General features: G+C 37.7%; 1 protein-coding gene across 1 annotated transcript in view; it reads left to right on the plus strand.

The window, feature by feature from the left end:
* PLEKHH2 (pleckstrin homology domain containing, family H (with MyTH4 domain) member 2) overlaps positions 1-19415 on the plus strand; it is a 51804-nt gene that overhangs the window by 17858 nt on the left and 14531 nt on the right. Inside the window, exons 5-18 of the mRNA XM_009325322.1 lie at positions 205-286; positions 3073-3255; positions 4987-5975; positions 6988-7063; positions 7553-7647; positions 8267-8411; positions 10607-10743; positions 11823-11933; positions 12196-12282; positions 12807-12965; positions 13643-13723; positions 16748-16927; positions 17752-17860; positions 17964-18076. Of these exons, the coding sequence (XP_009323597.1) occupies positions 205-286; positions 3073-3255; positions 4987-5975; positions 6988-7063; positions 7553-7647; positions 8267-8411; positions 10607-10743; positions 11823-11933; positions 12196-12282; positions 12807-12965; positions 13643-13723; positions 16748-16927; positions 17752-17860; positions 17964-18076 (2547 nt within the window). The remainder of the gene's footprint in view (positions 1-204; positions 287-3072; positions 3256-4986; positions 5976-6987; positions 7064-7552; positions 7648-8266; positions 8412-10606; positions 10744-11822; positions 11934-12195; positions 12283-12806; positions 12966-13642; positions 13724-16747; positions 16928-17751; positions 17861-17963; positions 18077-19415) is intronic.

Genomic DNA, 19415 nt, shown 5'->3' on the forward strand with positions numbered 1-19415 from the left:
AGTTGAGCAAATAATCATTGCAGGGAATTTCATTGTTCAGAGTAAACAAATGCCTAGACTGGCACTAAGAGAAGTAGCAGAGAGGAGCTTATCATTTGAACTAGCTTTATCCTTAGGCAGAAATTCAGGGAAAATCTAAATGATGTAATGACTTTAAAAATTGTTTCACCGATGGATGAGATGATTACATTTATATGCTTTTAGTTAGAGGTGGAAAATCAGAACCTTCGCTTGATCAACCAAAAGCAAACCAAAGAGATGAAAACAGTACAATCTAAACTGCAAGGTAAATGTACAAATCCTTTAAAAACTTCTCTATATATGGCATACTTCTTTCTATTCCCTATTAATTTGTGCATCCACATAATTGAAATATTCTGTGAAATCATAAAGATTTCAGTTAGTATGAATTGTCATCGAAGTGACTGTGCATGAAGGTGTTAGGCAAGCAATAATTTAATGTTTAATAAAAAGACACACAGACAAACCACAGCTGGTTTTTGTTGGGTGAATGTGTATCTCTGTTATTTAAGAGGTTCTGCAAGTAGTAAGATTTGACTGGATTTATGTCAGATCTTTGCTTTCACTTCTTTATAGCGTAGGTAGTCCTAGCACTGTTAAGGAATAGATGAGTGTCAGTCTGCATCTGCTTTTTCTAGCAGACGCTCAGCTGGGAATCAGAATTCTGATCAGATTTTTTTAATTACTACATTTGACTGCAGTGATCCAAAACCTTAATTCAGCCACAGTATCACCAGGTTACTCCCCAAGTGGATATAGTTAATTTAAAAATCATAAAATGTAAATATGGGAAAGAGGAATATCCCCTCCAAAGAGCATTATTTCACATTAATCAAAGTTGAATTTTATTTGCCACCGTGTTGCCTGTTCACCAACTTCCTTAAGTCTCTCTGAAGGTTCCCACAGTCCTCTCCATACTTGGTTGACCTGACAACTTACTATCATCTGAAAATCTTGTTAGTTTTCTACCTAGCCCTAGTCGGTATTGGGACCGGTGCTGTTTAACATCTTTGTCGGTGACATGTACAGTGGGATCGAGTGCACCCTCAGCAAGTTTGCCGACAACACCAAGCTGAGTGGTGCAGTTGACACGCTGGAGGGAAGAGATGCCATCTAGAGGGACCTTGACAGGCTTGAGAGGCAGGCCCTTGCAAACCTCATGGAGTTCAACAAGGCCAAGTGCAAGGTCCTGCACGTGGGTCGGGGCAATCCCAAGCACAAATACAGGCTGGGCAGAGAATGGATTCAAAGCAGCCCTGAGGAGAAGGACTTGGGGGTGTTGGTTGATGAGAAGCTCAACATGACCTGGCAATGTGTGCTTGCAGTCCAGGAAGCCAACTATCCTGGGCTGCATCAAAAGAAGCGTGGCCAGCAGGTCGAGGGAGGTGATTCTCCCCCTCTGCTCCACTCTCATGAGACCCCACCTGGAGTACTGTGTTCAGCTCTGGGGCCCCCAATATAAGAAGGACATGGACCTGTTGGAGCGAGTCCAGAGGAGGGCCACGAAGATGATCAGAGGGCTGGAGCACCTCTCCTCTGAAGACAGGCTGAGAGAGTTGGGGTTGTTCAGCCTGGAGAAGAGAAGGCTCCGGGGAGACCTAGCAACCTTCCAGTACCTGAAGGGACCCTACAGGAAAGCTGGAGAGGGACTTTTGACAAGGGCATGTAGTGATAGGACAGTGGGGTGATGGCTTTAAACCGAAGGAGGGTAGATTTAGGTTAGAATCAAGGAAGAAATTTTTCACCATGGGGGCGGTGAGGCACTGGAACAGGTTGCCCAGAGAAGTTGTGGATGCCCCATCCCTGGAAGTGTTCAAGGCCAGGCTGGATGGGGCTTTGAGCACCCTGGTCTAGTGGAAGGAGTCCCTGCCCATGGCAGGGGGGGTGGAACTAGATGGTCTTTAAGGTCCCTTCCAACCCAAACCATTCTATGATTCTATGATTTCTTGATAATGTATCTCATGTATATATGTACATACACAGACATTTAGAAATGTGTGTATATATATGTGCGTGTACACACATAATATGCGTAATATATCAAAATATAAATATTTACAAAATACATACATACAGAATATGAAGCTTTTAAACTAAGACGTACCTCTGTTAATGAGGAAACTGGATTGTTTTGTTTCTGTGCTATTTTTTGATCAATAGCAATTCTATATACTTCAGCACTTAACAGCTTTAGTCATGCTCTTCTGAGAGATCTATTCAGAGGCTTTTTGAGACACTAAGAATTAGTCAGCTGGTTTTCAACACACATTTACTGATATGCTCAAAAATATTAAGGAATTTATTACCATTTGAGTGTCCATGCTGGTAACAGGCTGTAAATTATGATCATGTGGTACTGTTTTAAACAGGTTACAGGTATGGATAAGGGCCTTTTGTTCCTGGATCTGCCACAGAACTTTCTATGAACAGGCATAGACAGCATTGTTTCATATCAGTTTCTGGCAGAATAGCTGTACCTAAGGACAGATTTGATATTCTTGAGGCAGTTAATCATTTTATGCTTTCACCTTCTCTTGAAGTCCTCCATATATACCTTCTAAGCCTGGTAACTTACTCCTTTATATTTTCTGTAGTGCCTGTTACAGATGCTCTTAATATTTTTATCTGAAGAGAAGGCCGCCACATATTTTAATAGTATCGTTCTACAGTTTTTCCCATATTATATATCCTCGACCAATCCATAGGTTTAATTTCAGTCACAGCAGAATAAAATCAGGTATTTCCACTAGGTTTTCATTCTGTATTAAGTGCATGTTTTATATCTCATTGTTGTGAAATTGTTAAAAGATTTTTTTTTTCTTTCTATACCAAAAAATTGATCTTTAAGAACTAGAAATGTAGCTCTGGGTTTCTTTTGATATGGGGAGGTATCAACTAGATTTTTATTCTTTTAAATAACTTTTTTATTATCTTTTTGCTAAATTTTAGTTATCTTAAAAAAAACCCAACTTTACATTGCAGAGTAAAGAGACCAGTAGTGTAGCTTCCTGTATCCCATTAACACAAGATTTCTGAATTACTGTTCTTCAGAAGCTACGGGCAAGAAATCTGTTACTTCCACACAAAAACCCGGAGAGTGTCAGCGACTAAGCAGTTTGACTTTTGGATGCTTTTCAAACAGAGCAAGAAGTCCTCAACCATCTCCTAAGTTTGAAGAAATAAGCAAGTCTTCATCTAAAGAGTCAGGCTACACTGAAGGCAAAAACATGCTAGGTACTTAGTCACCAATGCTGCCATTTTATTCTGACACAGGTGGAAAACTAAAATCGACAACTATGTCAGTGTATCCAAACCAGCTGTTTTCAAAGTACATAGCAGTACTCTCTCCCTCTTTATACTAGTCTCTGTTAGTAGGAAGAAATCCTGTTGAGCACTAGAGTCTCCATAATACCACTAATACATTGTCTGGCAGCATGCAGTAGCTGACAGGTGCTTTGGCTGCAAAGGAAGGAATTTGTTGTGGCCCAGGTTTGCTCCACAGTAGCGTAAGGAGTTTAAGGCTGCCAGTCCCCCAGGAAGGTCTGTTACTTTTTTATGACTGTGTAGAGTCTCACCTAAGTCCAGTTTTTGCATATTTTATCTGTTCTATCACTGGTGTCCCAGTGTTAGTTTTATGCCCTAACTCAAGAAAATCAACTCAGTAATCTTTCATTAGTGTGATCAAGGTCAGAAAAAACAGAAGAGAGTCTCAGGCATCTTCACACCATTGTTTCCTGTCCAAAGAAGGAGAAAGCTCCCTGGTCAGTTCATACAATTTCCCCAACAAGCCCTGAAGTCTGGCAATGCCAGCAAATTGGCGTGCTGTTATGCCATTCGGAAGTCCATTGCAGCTTGCTGCTTCCCTTAAGCAATGAAAAGCTCAGGAAGTAGACTGCTGCTCTGGTCCTTCATTTGAGTCCCATAGTACTATTCATGACTTCAGCATTTTCTCCACAGTTAATCATCGTACCCAAAACTGCAAGCTGAGGTCTGTAGAAAATCAGAAACTGAAATAGATCCTATTAATATTTTGTATATATGTATGACACCAAGTTCATTATAAAGGTGGGTATGTATTATTATTTCCATTTTTATAGATGAGGAAATTGACGTAAGAATTTTTTTTCAAGGGAAAGGATAAGAAATAGAACCTAGATGGAAGCAGATCAACTTTTATGACTTAATTACTTTAATGTGGACTAAATTAAAATCTTTGGCTTATCCAATCCACTTTAACTTCATACAGCTATTTAACATTAACTTTCCCAAGTGTCTGTGTAGAAAAGTCCTAGTTCTTGCATCTGTTTTAACTCAGGGGGAGCACATAGGCCTCACTGACATGCTGCAAGCTATAGCTCTGTCTTGCAAAAGCAGGTAAAAGTGAACAGCATAAGCAAAGCTATTTTTAATACAGTGTCTTTCCTCAAGCATTTTTCATAAGCCTCTCTTGTGTATCTTAAGCATTCACCACTGGGAATACAATAATAGCTTGCAGAAGAAATTTCTGTATGTAAACACTGTAGAAATGCTCAGAATACCTGGTTTGTTAATGTAAATCTTTTCTGACAAGCTTTTACTAAACTTTAATTTTCCTTAGATTTCATAAAGCAGCTAAATTTATATGCTCTCTTAAGCCTTTTTTTCTTTTTTGTTTTGGGGGGTTTTTTTGTTTTAATACATATCTGGGCTACTGTAAAATATGCTCATTTTTACATTTTTTGCTGGTTTTAGTTTGGCTAGAACTTTGAGTAATGTCTGTTACAGTTTTTTGGCAAACATTGTTGCAACTTCAAAAATTTATAATCATTTTCTTGAGTTTTATTATTTACAATATTCGAAAAACTTAAATGTGCTTACACATTTGAAATGGTTACCTACTTACTATTTGCAGACGTGATGACAAAATCCTTTAGCAGTCAAGTTTGCTAAAGTGATATTCTCGTGTTCATTGTATTTCTCCTCTAGAGAAGGATATCCTGGAAACCACCTTTGCTGGTCCTGCACATGAGAGCAATACGGGTCAGAAGTCATTGCAACAAAGTTCCTCTGGATCAGAGCAGAACAAAAACGTGAGAACAAGCTGTTCATCCAAAGACATAGACAGCGACATGTCAAAGAACTCCTGCACTACCGGGAGTGACTGGAGCTCAGATGAGGATGGAGGAGAGAATAAAGGACTGAAATCCAGGTGTGCATCAACTCTCTCAAGCCACACGTCTGAAGAGAACGCAAGGTACAGTAGAATGGGGAGTGAAATGTATTTGACAGCATCTGATGACAGTAGTTCTCTATTTGAAGAAGAGAGTTTTGGTGTTCAGAGGACTCAGCACAAGAAGTTATACTCCTGGCAGCAAGGGTCCCAAAGAAAAGGCCAGAACAATCCAGGTGGAAAGTGCAACTCTGATTTCACAAGTAAAAAGAAAGACCAAGATAGTTCTTCAGATGAACTGAATAAGAAATTTCAATCTCAGAGGCTAGATTATTCATCCTCATCCAGTGAGGCAAATACCCCAAGTCCAATTTTAACCCCTGCTCTGACACCCAAACACCCAATTCTAGCAACTTCTGCAGGTTCTCAATGCACAACGCCGTCAGATTCTCCCTCAAATTTGCCACCTCCAAAGTTACGGACTCCTAATGTGTTTAGTATAAATTCAGCATTAGCAAAGAAACATCTAAGCCAGCCCCAGCTGAGTTCTGACAGAATGTTTGGGAGAAATAGAAATGCCATAAGCATGATACGTCCGTGGAGGCCTCAGGAAACAGACATTGATCTGGTGGATGGAGAAGATACTGATATTTTAGAGAAAATGGAGATTGGCTGTGATGAAGGAGTGTTTACCTACGACTGCACTGAAGCACAAAATGCTGAAGCCCAGGAACCTTGTGATATGACAAAAAAGGGTGCTAGCAACAAACCTCCAACCCCTCCATTACATCGATTTCCTTCCTGGGTAAGTGTAATGATAGGTATTTTTCCTCTTCTGAAATTAACTCATTTTCATGCTTCTTTTCTGTGATTTTTGTTGCTTCTACCTTTCTCATTCTATTTTTGGTGACAAGACAGGACATTACCTTAATTGCAGCTAGGAGGACAAACTCAGAAGCAAGTTTGATTTGAAGCACAGCATTTCTGCCATTGAAAAATATGGTCACTATTTTTGTAGATAAGACCAATTTTTTTCATGTCACATCTAAGTTACATATGTCCTTTTGAGTATATCCAATGAGTTAATGCTTGCAACTGTATTTATTTATTTATCTTAACACTAACAAAGCCTAAGAGTGTTGGTGTCAGTGCCTTTGCTGTAACCACTGTACCACTCACAATCTAGACAATTAAGTCAACAGAAGAGAACTAGACTATGGAAGTTATTGATCACATTTCGAAGTAAAATTTTAAAGCCGTCAATCAGGGAATTAAAGTAGATATTAATATTTCTTACACAAAATCCAAAATTAACTGTGTCTAGACTCACTGATTCTGTAGTTCCACAGTTGGAGATTTATTAATGATTCAGAGATGAATAATGCATTAATGTAACAGCTTTTCTATGTATATATTTTAGTGCATATTTTTTCATTGTAGATTTTCTTATTGTGGCACACAAAACTGTTGAAAAGTTGCCTCCATAATGGCATTTCTTTGTTCTTAACATGCAATCTTCCATTAAAAATACTCTCACTCTAGCTTCTTTGGCCCCTGATAATAGTATTCTTAAGAAGTTGTTATCTATAAGGGCAAGCATTGTGTGAAAAAAGGTTGAAACGGACTATGGGTACGGTGGGTATGGCATATAAAAGAAGGATGCATTTTTCAGCTGCTACTGATGACACCTTTTTATCAACCGTTTCATCACATGGTTGTACTAACACAAAGACTGGGAGGCTATGGGGAGGCTAAACAGAAGAAAAGTAATTGTTGTGTTTTAATTATCTACCATCAAATCCGTTCTGCTTATATAGGAAAGCAGAATTTATGCTGTAGCCAAATCTGGTTTAAGGATGTCTGAAGCTTTAACCATGGAATCTCTTAACAAAAGTAAGTGGTTTAGCTGTTCATTGTCTCATAAACAAATATTCTCTTCTTACGGTCATTTGTAAGCAAGGACCAAATGCCCCATGTTCCTCTAAGATACTTTTAGGGAGATTTAGTTATCTGCTATTTAAAACCTAGACGATCATTGGTTATCTTTCCATTGTCTCCTGTTATCTTGCCTCTTGACTTTGTGCTGAATTTGTACTTTGTTCACTCCAGTTTTCTTTGCAATTCACTTTGAAGATTCTATACCAGGTACCAAGGTAGGAGATTATACTTTCAGTTTAAAAAGTGTTAGTGGTCATGACTACAATTTATTTATACTCTTTAAAATCACTGTAAATTTCAAAAAGTTATAAATCTCACATCCAAAACAGTTCAGGAGTTAGTTTGAGTTTTATAGCAGTTACACAATGCAAAAAATTACATTAGAATTTGGTTAATTGAGGGGTAAATTAGGAAGGTCATTTATACAATATGTTGCTTTTTTAGGTGCTGTTTCAGTAACTTCATACTCCATATCCGGATTATATACATCTCTGATATATAAGAACATGACCACTCCTGTCTACACCACTTTGAAAGGGGTAACTATTACTGTTTAAAGGAAATTTTTAAATACCACTAGGCTTCACATCCAGGAACTTGCTGTTTCACATTTGATGCTACCATGCCAAATATGTCATAGGATGATGTTTAGAGATCACAGAACCCCAGAAGTAATGGAAATGTCAAATAGCTAGAAAAAAAATTATTGCTGCTTATAAAATGTTACTAGCCCAGGTCAGTTCTTCTCAGGTTTCTTGCTGATTTTTTCCAAAGGCTTGTTAATTATTAAACAGAGCCACATGGTGTTCAATGCCATAATTAAAAGTGTATGAATGTTTTTGTGTCAGTGCCAAAGCTGTTTATGGTCAGATAGCCAGCAGTAACTAATCACATTCTTTGTTTTCTGGCAGCCTTTTGTGATTTGGAAAGACCCACGCCTTGAGCTACCCCAGGTTTCTGTTTTAAAGTGGGGGGTGGTTGAGGATACAGAGGGCAGAGGGAATTCAGTTTTACATTGATATTTGTGTGCCAAAACTCACAACCCAAGTAAGAACAGCTTTGAATGTTAAGAAGCCAGCAGAGCTCTGCTGTGATATGAAGAAAATTACTGATACCCTTTATGCAAGGTATCAAAGAATGTTGTGTTAATTTCTGCAGAAAGCAACTCAAATAAGCAACAGCCCATTTATAGATGAGTCGTCAGGATCTGAGGAAGAAGACAGCTCTCGGTCCAGCTCAAGGACTTCTGAGTCTGATTCTCGAAGCAGAAGTGGTCCGGGTAGTCCTCGGGCTATGAAACGAGGTAGGCAAAAACCATTGAGAAGGAGTAACTTCTGGGAAGTTTAGAAAACTAGGCAGTTTACAGGATCTTCTTCTAAACTGATTTCTTCCTTAAACAGCATGGACATCTTAAATCTAGGCTTTTATCTCAGTTATCAAAGCCTAAATCTATTATTCAAGCAGGAGAAAGGACTGTGATACATGGCTTTCTTTTTATTGCTGTTATTATAGGTGTCTTTTTAAGGCATTACTCTAGTAGCTGGCTGTTGTCATGAGGGAAAAGTGACTTGTAAATTTAAAGCAAGAAGCTCTATTCTGTCTACACTGTGTCATGCCAAGGATGTCTGTGACCTAGAAAAAAGTAATTGCCATCAGAAAAAAACCCCACATACATTCAAGTTTATAAAACAAAGTAACAGTTTCAGGTGATCAGAAAGCAGGTGGAAAAGTTCCCTCAACAGAGTATTTGGTTCTGTCATCTCATGCAATAAAGGACTTATTTCATTTTTACAGTGATTGTCTCAAGGTCCTGTGCAAAGATTTAGTTAAAACACTTGAATCCAGTAATGTTCTGTCTTTTGTGGAAGGCAAATCTCACAGCAGTAGGTACTTGTGTGTTTTCCATCTGCAGAATGAAAATAATATGCTTCATAACATTGAAAGATATAATGCTTCCTCATGGGGTGACAGTATCAGTGTTATATCCCTGCGACTATTTCTTCACTGGGTAAACCAAGGGAGACTAAGATCTAAGATCCCAGTGAGTCCAAGTGTCAGGATCCTTCATTATACGTTGCTTTAGAAATGCAAAATAACATTACTCAGTAGTCCCCATTATACATGTGAAAATCCCAGTTAGCAGGAGCTCCACTGAGTCACACTTGAGCAGGTAGATAGAGCCACTGGTCCACTAGGAGTTTTCCAGTGCCAGCCAGACCTGGCGTCGTGTCCTTTTTCCAGTGATGTAGTTACAGTTTTGCTACATTAGTGTGAAAAGGACCCATTGTTCCTGCTTCCCAGGAGCTCCATCTTGCTGAGCAAAAAACAGTGCCGTGGCTGCAGACGCATCTCATGTTACATGCTTGCACAACAGGAAAGCTAAATTAGCTCATTTAATAGCTGGTTTCACCTACAGTTTATATCCGTGTCTGTAAAATGGAACCATTCGTTTTGCTTGTGCTTTCTTCTCATAGTCCTTGCATTGTCTCATGCATGGAAACCTTTCTTAAACCACAAAACACATATGTACATATCTTTGTTGAGATCACGTTGTTTAAAAATCTAAGCAGTAACAAATTTCACTAAGCGCATAATTAGCTTGCTGCATATTTGTTATTAAAGATCCTACATGAGAAGAGAAGAACCCACTCTGAAAGCCCAGGTGGCTTACCAAAGCAATAAATGAGAAAAGCTTTTTTTTTTAAATAAAATTGGCAAATGAGTTTGGAAATTAATGAAACAAAGGAAACAAGGCATCTTCATTTCAGTCTTGGAGAGTAACCTTTCAGAGTAGAACACCAGTCCTTACAAAAGGACATGTTCACATGTTTGAAAATAATTATTTCTATAATGAATAAGGAAGGAGTTTGAATTTTTATTGCTGATTCACTAGAATTTGCATTTTTTTTCAGGATTAAAGCTAATAAATGCTAAAAAAATCCTGAAATCTGGAATTCAGATTTTTAGAAAACCTCAGTATAAAAATTCATACTAATTGCAAAATAAAGACAGTCACCTACAGCTTCAACATAGAGCAGACCTTGAGCATAGCTTCTTAGTACACAAGCAGTTGCATGAGAAATCCAGATACCAGAGTGAATGATAGAAAGGGGAAGGGGAAAGTTGCTTAGTTTAATTAAAGGCCCTGTATTCGTTTTCTAGAGAATGAGTATGATGCATGGCACTAACTCCCTCCTTAAAAAAGCTGTAGTAATAGAACAGAAGGTGACAATATATAGAAGACGGTTATTTGTTGTTTAATCCACAAGTGATTTAAACTCTGTTTAATTATGAAGAAAATGGGATTCAGGTATTAGCACTGTGCTCATAGTTAGATATGGTGATATTTAAAAAAATGCATGGTTCCTGGTGGATTTATATTGATACTTGTGTTTGCCTGCAGATCCTGCTCAGATATTCTTTCTGTATGGATATTCTGATCTCATTTGTTTCTAATGTAATAAAATACACAGAAACATCTTTCTTCTTTTAACACAGGGGTGTCTCTGTCTTCTGTGACCTCAGAAAGTGACTATGCTATTCCTCCTGATGCATATTCAGTAGATACAGACTATTCAGAGCCAGAGCAGAAACTTCCTAAGACCTCTTCCTCATCTAGTGATAATGGAAAAAATGTGAGTACTGAAGTTCTGTGAAGAAGAAGTGTGCCTGTGGTGCTGTGTGTGTATTTCTGTTCAAAGACTGCTACCAAATCTCTATATTCAGTCTTGCTGGCTCACAGACTGCCTTACGAGTACAAATAGCAAAATATACCAACAATAAGTTAGCCCTGTAAGACTAAAATGATTGAAGGAAAGTGGAGGATAATTCTGAGCTTTCTATATAATGAACGGGAATAGGCAGGCAACTCCAGAAGACAATTCAAAGCACTTAAGATTTTCCTTTCTTGGAACCAGATCTGGTATCAGATTGCATATGAAATACTAAAATCAGCTTAAAATTATTATTTGAATATTCAAGGAAATTCAGCATTCCACTGAAGGAGTCAGAGGCATCAGTAGAAATCTATGTGCAGTAATACGTTTCTATAGTTTCTTCATACAGGGAAAACTTTACGCATCAGAGAAATGATAAGTAGAGCAACATGCGAGGACAGGTCAAAGAAACCAAATCATTATGGGGTACCGGTCTGTCTCCAGGAGTTTTTTAATGGCCTGTGTTAGTAGTTAGTGTCTTAACATACAAGTGGATTGACTGCCTGATGATGAAGATAATTTGTTTTAAGCTTTCTTCACCGAGCAAAACTGTGAACTGTTTAGTGTACACACTAAAAGTATGTCTGTGTGGAGCTCTGAATTACGCTGCTCTGTATCTGGTCTGCAGGTTAGGCCCTGAAGTTGGGAAAAATATACATTTACATTGTATTCATTTTGTTCCTTGTTTAAATAATCAGAAAGTAAAATCAGGAATCATATTCTTCATTCTTTTGTATAGTTCTGGGCAAATCGCTTACTCTCCTTCATGTACTATAACTGTAAGTAGGGATATTAATTAGTTATCCCACATGCGTGGCATTTGTCTTAATTGATGCTTGTAAAAACTTCTTTATTGGACTAAAAGTCTCATACTGTAATTATTATTTAGCATGCTTTTAAGTCATTAAAATATCTGTGTGTGTATTTATACATATCTCTGAGGGGTATAGGTATATATGTGTACCTAACTACTTTTTATCTAACTTCTAAATAATCAGGAACCTTTGGAAAAATCTGGATATCTGTTAAAAATGGGTGGTAAAGTAAAGACCTGGAAACGACGGTGGTTTGTGCTTAAAGGAGGCGAATTACTATACTACAAATCTCCAGTAAGTACATGTAACTTATTTGCTGTTTAATATTCGATTGTTTTTACTGAGAATCTAGGGCTGCTAGAAGGAAAATAAATGCATTCCTGGTGTCTGAGCTGTTAGAGAGTGATTCATGACTCAGTTCCTCAAGAGGTGTACAAGGTAGTCAATGTCTAACTAGGAAGTATTTATCAAGATTAATGTTTAAATGAGTTCTGTAATTATTTGTTGCTATTTGTTGGTAGATTTAAAATATTCTTTTTCCATTCTTTCCATACAGAGTGATGTCATTCGAAAACCTCAAGGTCAAATTGAGCTAAATGCATCCAGCCACATTGAAAGGGGCGATGGAAAACAAACAATTCAGGTGCCTGCTTTTCTCGTCTGTGTTTCAGCGGGTATTTATTTCCTCCATCCCCAAAACCGACCCCTTGTTCCAGTCCCTATTGGACTGGAAGTCCAAGTGTGGACTTGGAATTAATCAGTGCCCTTTCGTTTAAAACCAAAGGATCATTTCAGTTACAGAAACTACAGAAAGGACTACACGTAGTCTTGTTTGCATTGCTACAAAGGTCAGATTGTCACATATGAGATATAAAAAAAGTGAGTAGTCTTAGGGCCACCCATTAGGGTTGAGAGAAGTTTGTTTGAAAGGAGATAAATCGAGTTTTCTCAACTCTGCTGTCTGGAACTTTTCAGATGAAGCCGTACAAGGCATGGGTCTGTCTGCTCTGCCTGGCCACTGAATGTTTCATTAATGAAAAGTGATTTGGGAAAAATAAAGCCCCTAAAGTTGTGAAACTACACTGGGTACTATATGTTACAACCCCCACACTGTGGGGTCGAATGTATAATGTTCTGAAAGCTCAAGGCTCTTCTGTTACTACGTAGCTGACCACAGAAAAACGAACATACTACTTGACTGCAGATTCTCCCAACATCTTAGAAGAATGGATCAAAGTACTACAGAATGTTCTTAAAATACAGGCTGCCAGTCCACTTTTCATACAGCCTGAAATCAAGCCAACCATGAAAGGATTACTTACAAAGGTAGGAACACTTTTCTTCCCCCAAACTGCTGCTTTATTCCATATTTCTTAAGGATAGTATCTAGATGAAAATGGCTCTGCAATAAAATAAATACAAGTAAAACAGATGTGTTTGCTTCCCAGTACTTTACAATGTGAAGAATCCAGAAGGACTACCAACTCACCTACTTTGGGCAATATTCTGGTGGTTTGATTTGATTTGGTTTTTCGTCTTTTTAATTCATTAGTTCCGGTGTTGAGTTCTCCATTTGCACTTCAGTAGTATTCTAGTTCAGCATGGTACTTTGACATATGCAGAAGTCTCAGTAGCTAACTGACCTAACTTATTTCAGTGGAGTGCTCTCTTTTTCAGTATTACTTACTGGGACAGATTATTTCAAGAAAATAAAAATACTGTATAAAAGGATTTTTCCTTTCATTTCCTCAGCTTCCATTTCCTTAGGCCGGATTCAAAGACAAATGAAAAACTCACATTGGCTTTACTGGGCTTTGGACCAGCATCTAATGCTTTAATTCTTATGCCCTTAATAGAGTTATGCAGTTTTAATTCTTTGTCTAGTAATGTGGAAAGGAATCAGAGCCAAGGTATTTATTCCCAACATCACCAAAGTTCAGAGATGGTGAAATGTAGTCTGTATTTCTCTGGCTGTACTTGCTCCTAATGTACTGTAATTTCAGGTGAAACATGGATATTCCAAAAGAGTTTGGTGTACCCTAGTTGGAAAAATTCTGTATTATTTCCGTAATCAAGAAGACAAGGTAGGTCCCTTACTTGTTTCCTCAGAGAATGGAAGATAACATACTGAAGTAGACTTTAAACAATAAGTTACAGCTTTATTAAGGTACAATTGGCCTGGGTAGTATATGCCCAATTTATCTTGATTACCAAACATTTAGACTTCACGGATTGTCAACTTGGAAGGTTCCTATCTAATAGACAGTAATCCAGGGCACACCCCTTGGTCTCCTTCTCCTATGGGGGACATGATACATATTCTGCATCTTCTTATGCCTAGCCAAAGGGGGACGCTGATTTGCTGACAGTTCAGGTCTCCCTTTCTGACAGGCGTGAGACTCATCAGAAAAGAGCTGGCTGTCATTTACTTCTGGAAGCTGACCCTTTCTAATGGATGTTTGCAGTTGGCAGTGACTGCAAGTTTCAAGAAATTAAATGTTCTTTTTATCCCTCAATTGACTTCCAAATCCTGTTCTTCGGTATGTCACTGTGCCTCCACAGTGCTGCAAGAAAGGGGGGAAAAAAAAAAAAAGGCCAGCAGGATGCAGTTTGCTGCTTTGCAGATGTGTGTCTGTGGAGGGGATCTTTTCCCACTCCCCATCAGAATTATGGAAAAGGAGCTGACTGTCTACAACAGATGAGGTGCACAGAAATGGAGATAGAGGATGGCAAGAGAAAGGGAGGAGAAAATTACTTGTGAAACCTAGGGAAAATACTGTTTGAGAAAGAAAAGGAAAAAATGGGATCCAATTAGCTTTAAGTTAACCTCCCAACATCCCATACCCTGTAGGACACAAGGAGCTAAGAAAGAGCAAGACCTGACTCTTCCACATTGGGCCTGACCTTTAGTTCTTTACCCACACTTCTGAATATTGTGTCAGTTCTAACATTTCCAGTCATATTTACATACAGAGACAGGACAAAGGACACCTCCCAGTCATACTTTTTACCTGTCCTTTGGCTCCCAAGGCATTGCATTTTGTCATGAAGAAACATCTTTTTAATGGAGGTAGGTCAGGAACAAGATTTTGGAAACATCTACAAGAATTCTTGTTAATACCACTGAGGTTCTGAATATTTGATTCATACCCTTATTACTTAACTCTAGTAAGACTGCTGACACTTAACAAAATGGTAACAGTCCACTTAGCCATTATAACCCATAATAGTTTAAAAAAATTTAGAAAATCTCATTTATTACTTCTGATCTAGCCAAATAATCGTACTGGACCTAGTAATTGGTAGTTTCTGTATAAAGCTAGTTATTCCCTTTGTTATCCTTTCCTTTTTTAGCCATTTTTTAAATATGCAACTAAACCTTATTTCTAGAACTATATGAGTAAGATAGTAATAACTATCCATCAAAACATTTTATTTTAATTACTCTTTAAAAGTGTAATACAGGGCTGGGAAATCAAATGACTAGAGTATTAATCTCTAGCTCATCTTTCAGAGACATTAAAATTAACTTGCATTTTCTCCTATGAAGAAATATCTATGTTTAAAGTATCTGAATTTACACATTTTTACCACTGAAGATTTTGGGGTTTTAGCACACCCTTTAAAAGCATCTAAGAAGTTTGCTGGATTCTTGTGAATATTTCCCTCACATTTGGAACAAGTTTTGCTGCCCTTTTAAAGCAAATTTAAACTAATTTGCTAGCTTGTAATAGAATAAGAACTTAGCTTTTGTAAGCAGAATAGGTATGAAAAGTTTTCCAAAGCTAGTTCATTTCTAATGTTCAACAATTTGCTAATTAAAAACATGTTTGCTGTAGCTGAATGTGACTGTGCGGAAACAAATCACACCATCTGCAGTGGTTAATACAGTAATGGAGTCCATTTAAGTGTCCTCCTTTCAAAATGGAATTCAAATTAAAAAATCAGCCAACTGTGTTTTAGTTAAACTTAGTGAATAAATCAGTCTTGACTATTTGTATATGAAATGACATCTCTTGATTCTCAGAATCTTATCTTGTTCAAAAAGTTGACTACTTCAGAAGCACCACAGAAAATACAAATCACCACATGCATCTTTAAACCTTTCTAGTGAGAGCACTGGAATAAAGAGCCACCACTGTGTGATGTTTTCTTCAAAATGATTATATTATTAAGTGTTCACTTTATCAAATCACTATTCAGGAAACCCACCCTAGATTGAGTCAAACTTGCCAGCTACTCTCCAGTATCGTATTTTCAATTTTTAAATAGTATTATTGAGAAGCTAAGAGTCAGCCTCATATACTTTTCACTGTTGTTGATATTTCAAGACAACTTCAGGCTTACACTTGAATGTGGCACAAATAAAATGCCAGTTACTGTAGTGCCCAACCATCCTTCTACTAAAGGGAAATGTCCCTCTCTTTCTGCTGAATTGCTAAGCATTGCTAGACATCACAAACAATACAGAAACAATAGCATGCTGTATTTGTGTTCGTTGTGCCTTCCTGTTGATAATGACTATGAAATAATTACTTCTGTGAAAATTTCCTTTTGAATGGCTTTTCGTAGAAAATACTTCCTGATAAATGATCATAACTACATATAAAACTTAAGACTCAAGTACTGTGATCCATCAGACTGAAGAATGAAACCAACTGAGAAGGTCTACCGCACAAAAAATTTACCTTGTGAATTTATAGTATGAACAAAATAGATAAATCAACACTACACTGCTGTCTTTGAAATGACAAGACTATTCTAGGCTTCACCAAGGGAGGTTTTACATGGAACCAGGTGTGGAGACTCTGAAGAATTATTTCTCTCGCCCTAACAGACATTTATTGCATTAACGAGGTACAGAAGCAGACCTGGAAAAGAATTTTTAAAAATCTCACTTTCAGACTTTGGCACATACAATTCTCCTGCTGCCGTCTGCGACAGCTGGCTTATCTGACATTCCTTGGCAGGACTGAAAATGAATAAATACAAATGGGTATTTGACGGTGGTTCATGTTTTTCTTTCTATTTGTAGAATAAGAAATATAAAATTAGGGTGCACTGAAGCAAGTATTTGCTCTCTCACCACTTCTGATATTTACTTTTAGTTTCCTCTTGGTCAAATCAAGCTTTTTGAGGCGAAGGTTGAAGAAGTTGATAGATCATGCGATTCCGATGAAGATTATGAGGCTAGCGGTCGCAGTTTATTATCAACACATTACACTGTTGTTATCCACCCCAAAGATCAAGGACCCACTTATCTTCTTATAGGATCCAAACATGAGAAGGTAACAAAAGGACTTTTTTATTGAGTTTCAGTAACACATCTATGAGTATGGTGCTGTGATATGAATATTTCTTAAAGAGGAGGAGGAGGGGGACCTATGAGTCATCTGGCTTGTAGTTCGATATAATAAGCAAGGAGACAGTCCTGCTTCATTAACATCGATCAGAGTTTGTCTGCAAACCAATGCTATCATAGGTAATCCTTTTTAAAATAGATGAAAATATGCAGGCTTGCCTCCATAAGGAGATGGTGCAGAATATCAAATATGCTGTAATTGGAGAATTTTGCTCACATTATACTAGCTGGTAAGCAGACCTGTAGCAGACCTTCCTGAGAGGTTCTGGGATACTGTTGCCCATTTTCACTGAAAGACTAACAGTAGGGAAGGCTGCCCTACCGAAGTGAAGGAGAAATGAGAGGTATGGTTAAAACCATTTTTATTATTATTGCTTCATTGTTCTAAAGTAATCTTGTAGACTCCGTTTTGCTTTCTGGTCTTATCCCCAGGTTAGCAGGATCTGGCAGTGATGAAAAGACACTAACGTTAGCTTTCTGAAGAGGAAAGGAAGAACGCCCTGATAATTACCCATGATTTCTGAGGGTAAAAGACTTCTGAAGAGAGCTCTGTCCAATCTTCCTTGCTTAATGTTTGTAACATAGAGACCATGAATACAGGTGTATTCAAACAAAGGCAAACTCATTTGGGCTTCAGCATATGGCAACATATGGACCGTATGGCAGTGTTTCAGGTTGAGAGCAAAATCTTGATGGAGCAGCTCTTTCCAACACGGAATGAGTGAGCTGCTGTGTGTTTTTCTGCTGTAGGACACGTGGCTTTATCATCTGACAGTTGCAGCTGGAAGTACCAGTGTAAATGTTGGATCTGAGTTTGAACAACTTATTTGCAAATTATTAAATATGGAAGGCGATACCAGTAAGTTTGGTTTTGTTTCAACATACTCGTCTTCTAATACTTATTTACTGAATGTACTTATGAACGGAATTAATTGCAAAACCTACATATTTTATCTGTTTAGCTTCTCAGATTTGGAGACATCCTACCCTTTGCCACAGCAAAGAAGGAATAGCTTCCCCTCTTACAACATTGCCATCAGAAGCCTTGCAAACTGAAGCAATTAAATTATTTAAGGTAAAACCATAGCAGATGCCTTTTTTATTAACTGACTTAAACTATTTTAACTCTTAGCTAAAGAATGGCTATTGGTTGGCTTACTAGAGGTGTTCAACAGATAAGGAAAAAGAAGAGAGAAGTTTACTCTTATCTTTAGTGGAGGTAACTAATGGACAGTAGCAGAATGTCCCATGTTATCTCACCAAAGAGTATCACTTCCAATGTAAAGAGATCACTTTTAGCTGTGAGGGAGCAGTTTAGGCTTCAACTTTTGGCCTTTCTACTGAGGTTATCGATAAAGTGCAAGTTAGTAGAAAAATCCACGGCCATCATGGATGATAATAATTTAATCATGAAGTTCCTAAGCCCCAGGGAACCTAACAGCATGGGTGGATCTCTGTATTCAGAGAACTGTATCTGAAATTCTATTTTTTTAATTCAATTTCAGGAAGAACAAATAGTAGGCGAAAGTTTTCTTGTAGATATATTTAAATCAGTTAGAAGACATTTTAAAAATCAGAAGAAAAAGTGAAGTTTAAGTTTAAGCAAGTCATGAATTATTTCAAATTGAGATAGAAGGCAGAGATTCTACTGCTCTTTTTAATAAAATCTTTTCTTCATATAAAGTAGCTATTCTTAAAAGACTGATTAGGTATTCTAGTAATATAAATACAGAAAATATTACAGAGTAAAATTATTGAAAGTATTTCACAACACTTTTTTTAATTCACTTTTAAAGATTTTCATGCACCTTTAAAAATACACGTATGGCTATCTCCCAGTAGTAGGGAAAAGGCTTGATGATTAAGAGACACATAATGGTTCATAACTGCTGCTGCAGCTAGTTTCCTGAGAATTTTTGTATGCCAGTAAGACCTTGTATCTTTCCCAGTGAAAGGCCAGATAGGTGGTTGATACCTACGAGAGGGTGTATTCTGCAATGCCATTAACCTTCTTCCTCCTCTCTCCTGCCCTCACCCAGGTAAAACTACTCCTGAACGTTAACTAATAGCCAGGCTACAAAGTCTACTACAGAGACAAAATTAAATCTTGCTGTTCCTTTTTCTGTATGTTGTGAAATAAATTACAAGTTGGAAGGCATGGAGCTTGCATAAATGAACTTTCTCCACAGAACTTATACAAGTCTAAAGACCAAATTCCCTGAAGCATCAACTATCTGGAGATTTTTAATGTAATGCTTCGGATCTAGAAAGGAATTCAAGACAAGCACCATACGTTCAGTCACAGCCACTTGTAGGCATACTTTCCAGCTTGTTTCTCTGAAATGTTTGAAGCACTTTAAAGAAGTACATCCATCTTATTTTCTGCAATCCTGCAGCGTGCAAATTTAAAAGGA

This window comes from Pygoscelis adeliae, unplaced genomic scaffold, assembly GCF_000699105.1.
Source record: "Pygoscelis adeliae isolate BGI_AS28 unplaced genomic scaffold, ASM69910v1 Scaffold96, whole genome shotgun sequence".
Classification (NCBI taxonomy): Eukaryota; Metazoa; Chordata; class Aves; order Sphenisciformes; family Spheniscidae; genus Pygoscelis; species Pygoscelis adeliae.